This window comes from Ostreococcus tauri, assembly GCF_000214015.3.
Source record: "Ostreococcus tauri WGS project CAID00000000 data, contig chromosome 12, whole genome shotgun sequence".
In the NCBI taxonomy this organism is placed as follows: Eukaryota; Viridiplantae; Chlorophyta; class Mamiellophyceae; order Mamiellales; family Bathycoccaceae; genus Ostreococcus; species Ostreococcus tauri.
The window spans coordinates 292,331-298,129 of NC_014437.2; the positions used below are offsets into that span (position 1 = coordinate 292,331).

The following is a 5,799-nucleotide window of genomic DNA, read 5'->3' on the forward strand; positions in this document are numbered from 1 at the left end:
CTGCTTGAAGTGCTTGGCCGGCTCGTGCGAGTTGAACTGTCGCGCCTGGGCGTCGTTCGGTTTCCGATCGCAGTCCCACCACCACCGGTCGTTGGGGATTCTAGATAGTGCTAAACTAAGTTGTGGGAAATCCTCCGACAGGCAGTGCGTTGGGCGACCGATGTCGCCCGTGCAGTTGAGTTTCTCTGTCAACTCGTGACGCACCACGACTTGCTTGGTCCAGTCGTTGAACTCCTTCTCTGGATCGAAATCCTTCGCGGACGTCCCCGACGGCGTGTTGATGTCGTCTGCGTTTTCATCGGGCGATTCCCCATCCTTGGCAACTTTCCGTAAACGCGAGGCTTTGTGTTCCAACCCCGCCCTACGACCGATGAGACACGTCTCCAGCGCTCGCGTGAGCGGCGAACTCACCCAGAGCGCGTCTCGCGGTATTTTCGAAAGTTCCGGACCCAACGCCTTGGCTTGCTTCTTTCCTAGCTCTGTTAACATGGCATCGAACATCTGCGGCTCGTTCCACGAGCCCGGTCCCGCGTTCGCGGCGTTCCACGTGCTCTGGCCATGACGCACGAGATGCACCGTCTTTCGTCCCGGACAAAAGATGGGATAGAGCTTGCGCTTCTTCTTCGCTTCCGCATCGTCGGCGCGCCTCGTCGCGTCGCTCAGCACTTGGAGACGTTCGCGCTCTTTTTCTTCGTTATCATCGTATTCGAGATCGCTCCTGCTCTGTGAACGCGCCGGGGAGACGACGTATTGCGATCCGCCGAGCTCGCCCGGCGACATCCCGCCCCAATCGCTCCCTGGCGTATCCGCGATCGCGAGCCCGGTCCTCGGAGTCTCATCACCTCCTCCACCATCATCGTCCCTCGCGTCAAACTTCACGCACACCTCTCGAATCGACACCGAACGTCGCCTCGTCCGTCGCCTCGCCGAAATCTCCGCGCTCTCCGTCCCTCGTCCACCCGTCGCGCGCGCCGCGCCTCCGCTCGTCGACGTCCGCTTCGCGATGATATTAAACCCATCGCACCCATCCAGTCCCATCGATCGCGTCACCGGCGTCTGCATCGGCGTCGTCTTCAGATCACCCATCGTCCCGAGCGGTCCGAGTTCGCTCCGCCGGCGCTTGCGTCCGCTCGCCCGGCTCCCCGGCGCGCTCATGCGTCTTCCACCCGCGCTCCCACACGCGCGCGTCGTCCCCATCCCGCGCGTCTCGACGTCAAAACGCACCGCGGGCGCCCCCGCGCGCGTTTCTCTCTCTCTCTCGCGCGCGGCGTCGTCATCGAACGCGCCATCCATCGCGCGAGCTGTTCAAACGTGACTTTGAAATCTGTGTAAAAAATGCCCGATCGATCCCACCGCGCGCGTCTCGGCGCCCCGCGCGTTCGGACGCGCGATGCCACGCGCGATCGACCTCGCGTCGCGCGCTCGCTCGCGCGCGTCGCGTCGCGCGCTGCCGTCGTCGCGTCGTCCGCGCGCGCGTGGACGTGTCATAAAATATATATTCGGACACGCGGACGGTGTGTGTAGAAGTATAGGGTATATACGGACACAGACGTGACACACACGCGACGCGCGACGCACATCGCGCCGCGGCGCGCGACGACGACGACGACGACGACGACGACGACCGCGGACGACGCCGCGGTGATCCTCCACCTCCGCGCGCGCGCGTGCGAGCTCGAGATCGACGCCGCGGCGACGGCGCGGGCGCTCGAACGCGCGCGAGACGACCGGGCGAGCGCGCTCGAGGCGCTCGACGACGCGCGCGCGCGCGCGGCGCGCAGCGAGCGCGCGCGTCGCGTCGAGAACGCGGCCCTGCTCGAACGGTTCGAGGCGCTGGCGACGCGAGTGGCGGACGCGGAGGCGAGCGCGCGACGGGGGGGGGGGGATGAGAATTCTTTGGCGGAGGCGGCGGCGCTGCGAACGGCGCTGGAGACGGCGCATCGAGAGCTGGGGGAGGCGCAGGTGGACGCGGGACGGGTGAAAGTGTTGGAACGGGAGGTGTCGGAGGCGAGACGGGGCGCGCGGGAGGCGCGAGAGCGAGCGGAGAGGGTGGCGGAGGAGACGCGGAGGCGGTTGGAGGAGGCGCAGAGGCGGGCGCGCGCGCTCGAGGCGTCGACGAACGAGGCGAAGCGCGCGTTGGGGGAGGTTTTGGGTGGATATTTTGATCACGGCGCGGACGAGGAGGATGTGCCGTTGGCGGTGTTCGTCAGACGCGCCGTGGATGCGTTGGAAGAGGCTCGCGCGAGCGCCTCGGCGCGGAACGCAGAGGCGAGGCGGAATGCGTCGAAGAAGTCGATGAACGACGACGAGGACGACGAGGAACGGGAATTAGAGGCGGAGACGGAGGCGGCGCTTACGGAAGCTCTGGGCGCGGCGCGACGGTGGAAGTCCACCGCTGAACGCGAGCGGGCGTCTCGCGAGGCGCTCGAGGACGAGCTCGCGGCGCTCGCGAGCGAAGTCAAGTCGTCGCGCGCGCTGATCTCGCGCTTACGCACCGAGAAAGAAGACGCGGATAGGCACGCGCTCGACGTCGAGCGTGTCATCGAAACCCTCGCCGATCGCGTGAGATCGCTCGAGAAAGCGACGGATCGAACGGTGTTCATCGACGAGTGAGTAGAACATAGCGCGTTGTTTCAACGTTTTTTGGCGCAGTGAGTAACAATAAAAAATCTATATCAACGTGCCGATCGGCTCGAATTCGTCCAGCATGTTTCGTGAGTGCACAGCCTCAAAAATTTTCGTTCCATCGGAACCACCGTATCGTAGAATCGCGTCGACACCCGCGGGATGATCCTCGAGGAAATCGGTGAAATCGTACACTTTCCCGTACAGGGCTACCCAGCAATCATCTTTGGCCGCGTGTTTCGCGAGCTCTTCTTTCGTGATCTTGATATCCTTCTTCACATACGCTTCGGAAGTTGATAACGGCAGCGTCGCACCTCCCGTGGACGCTTTCAGAGAGTCCACTTCGACGCTCGTCCCGACTAGGCGGCCGAAAACTGCGCACTCCGTGAGCGCGTTTCCACCGAGGCGATTTTTTCCGTGCACACCGCCTATGATCTCTCCCGCCGCGAATAGACCCGGGATGGTTGATCCATCTGTTCTGAGAACACGTCCGCTTGAATCGACTTTGACGCCGCCCATCGTGTAATGCACGACTGGCGTGACTCTTCCAGCGTAAAACGGGCCGGAAATATCGAATGGCGCGTTGGCGAAGAATGTTTTGTTGAAAGCATCTCGTCCCGCTTCCGCATCGGCGTTGTATCTCTCCAAGCTCGTCCGTAACTGCTCCTCGGTAGCGTCTCCTCGCTCGGACATCCACGTCGCCAAACCACCTAGAGTCTCAAACTTGGTCATCAAATTCTTCTTCACGTACAGGGGAACGTGCTTATTGGCTTCGTTTGCGCCATTTTCATTTAGAAGCAGCACGAAATCAAGCTTCTCCGGATCTTCTTCCTGCATGCGAGCGCTGACGTAATCTCGCGTGCCGAGTTCGTTTGCAAATCGAACTCCCGAACGAGTGAGAAGAATTCCTCCGGCTCCTCTAAGCAACTCGGCTGCCAACGTTTTGGTATCCGCGTGCTCATCTTGCGGATTGATGAAACCGGTTGGATGTACTTGCACGCGCTGCATGTCTACAGCGCCCGCTCCTAGGCCGAATGCTAACTTGTGTCCATCTCCCGTTGTTCCTCTGGTGTTTGTCGTCGCAAACTTTGTGAGTTGAGGCGCGTACCTGCTCAGCAAGGCGTCGTCACCAAACTTGTCGTTTGAGTATCCGCCAGTGGCCAGTAGAACGTGACGACCCTTGACCTCACCACCGCCCTGCGTAGAATCAGATGGCGCCCAGCGCACTCCGGTGACGTCTCCTTGGTCATTCGTGAGAACATTCGTCACTCTCGCCTTCTTGACAATCTTGAAGTGTCCTGATTGAAGGTAGTCCTCGCACTTTCCTTTCAAAGCAAACACCAGAGATGATCCAGCCATGCCCTCCGATGGTCGGTACGTGCGGGCGTAACTGTGACCACCGAGTCTAGAAAGGAGACTGAGATCGGCGCCGACGCGTTGACGCAACCATTCAATCGTTTGTCCCGCCTTGCTTGTCAACGTCGGAATGTGCACCACGGTTTCAGGGTCGAGCATGTCGCGACCGTTTCCATTCCCGTATGAAGATTTTTCGCAGTCGTCGGAATACACCTCGACACTGTCTGGATTTTCTTCAGTCGAAGTTTTGATCACACCATTGATTCCAGATGACGCCCACTGCGAATTGCCTCCAACGAATGACTCCTTCTCGACGAGCGTGACTCGACCTCCTCGATCCAAAACGGTCAACGACGCAGTCAAGCCAGCGAGACCACCACCGACGACGACCAAATCGACGGGTTCCTCATCGCTGATACCGTTTCTAAGCGGAGGCAGAGCGAGCGCTCGAAGGGCGTGCTCGATGAATTTGCGCGGCATGCTCTCTGCGTAATACTTCGCGAGAACGCTCAACTTCGGATTTTCATCGAGGATCGCGCTCACAATCGCTTCTTCAGATTTCATCGGCAGTACACCCGACTTCACATGCACCGCTGCAGCTGCAATGGCCGCTTCCATGGGACTTCGAACACGCGTGCGTTCTTCGCTTAGAACGAATCCCGCGTTCGAATCCGCAGTGTTGCTATTCAAAACTTCTTGCCGAGCGGCGTTCATGAGTTCGGGCACCTTCCGAATCGCGTGGCTAAACTTAGCTATGGTGTTGATGAGCGCAACGACCTCTTGTCTGTTAAGCTGTGAGTCCAAAATATCCTCGGGCATGAGTAAAACCTTCAGAGCCGTGCCCAAACCCAATAGTTGTAGCTTCCCGTGCAGCTTACACTTTTGACACGAGATGCAATCCATGACTTCGCTGATGTTCAAGAAAATATCTTTGAATTGGCTCTTCAGCGATATCGGGGTGACGAGTTGATTGTTTTCACCGCCAACAACTCCCACTGTCGAGCTCAGCGTCGTCTGCACGTCGCGAAACATGGACTTTTCGTCGAACGCGCCAAAGACGTCTCGACATGACGAAAGAATGTGACTCTCCAGCAGTCGACTCATGAGCGCTTCCGTTCGCGCGTCTTCGTGCGCGTCTTGACCCATGCGCACGTCCATCTTAGCCAGCGCAGGAGCCGCCTTTCTGAGCGCTCTCAGGAGTACCACGAATGAAAAGTGTAAATTTTTCAATCGCTCTGGATGCTTGGCAAAGATGTCCACAAACTTCTTCGGATCGCTCCCCCACTCGGTCTCTCCGAGAGCTCTTTTCGGTGGTTTCGAGTGAAGCGCGATGTGAATGTTAATGCTCGAGTGCATGCCCGATAGAAGACGATACAGCACTCGTTCTTCGTAACACATTTCATCCACGCTTGACGCCGACTTTAGGCAATTTTCTTCGTACACCGCGCGCCACACGTGGGATCCGTTGTAACCCGTCCAGCGCTCCGGATTGAGCTGTAAGTTGACGTACTCCGTCTGTTCCTCGGGGGCAAACTTGTGACAGATGTCCGTCCAGAACGTGGGCGAACTCTCGTCCGAGCAGTCGGCTTCAGGCTCGTCCACGCTCGTGAGCGCCCGTTCCTCGGGCTGACTAATCGTCCTATCGACGCTGTCCGTCACCGGACTCCACAGCGTCGGCCCGCTCCCGTCCTTGTTATCCAAGTCGAGCGAGCACATGGTCTTCTTCTCTCCCCCATCGCTCGCCTTCATCGGCGAACGCGTCGCCGACGGCGCGCCCGTCCCGAGCGCCTCGCTCGCCCCCCCCCCCGGCGCCGCGCA

General features: G+C 59.7%; 3 protein-coding genes across 3 annotated transcripts; 1 reads left to right on the forward strand and 2 right to left on the reverse strand.

The window, feature by feature from the left end:
• Positions 1-1,293, reverse strand: OT_ostta12g01830 (Phosphoglycerate/bisphosphoglycerate mutase,active site; the record flags this gene model as incomplete). The annotated part of the gene is made up of 1 exon (XM_022982876.1): positions 1-1,293. A coding segment is annotated over one exon (1,293 nt), but the record flags the coding sequence as incomplete, so codon positions are not given.
• Positions 1,294-1,335: 42 nt separating this feature from the next.
• On the forward strand, positions 1,336-2,613 carry OT_ostta12g01840 (unnamed product; the record flags this gene model as incomplete). Its single annotated transcript, XM_022982877.1, has 2 exons — positions 1,336-1,469; positions 1,533-2,613. 2 exons carry the CDS (start codon positions 1,336-1,338, stop codon positions 2,611-2,613), a joined length of 1,215 nt encoding a protein of 404 aa, XP_022840097.1.
• Positions 2,614-2,670: 57 nt separating this feature from the next.
• OT_ostta12g01850 (Cytochrome b5-like heme/steroid binding domain) lies at positions 2,671-5,730 on the reverse strand (the record flags this gene model as incomplete). Its single annotated transcript, XM_022982878.1, has 1 exon — positions 2,671-5,730. The coding sequence occupies one exon, from the start codon at positions 5,728-5,730 to the stop codon at positions 2,671-2,673; it is 3,060 nt and encodes a 1,019-aa protein (XP_022840098.1).
• Positions 5,731-5,799: the final 69 nt, after the last annotated feature.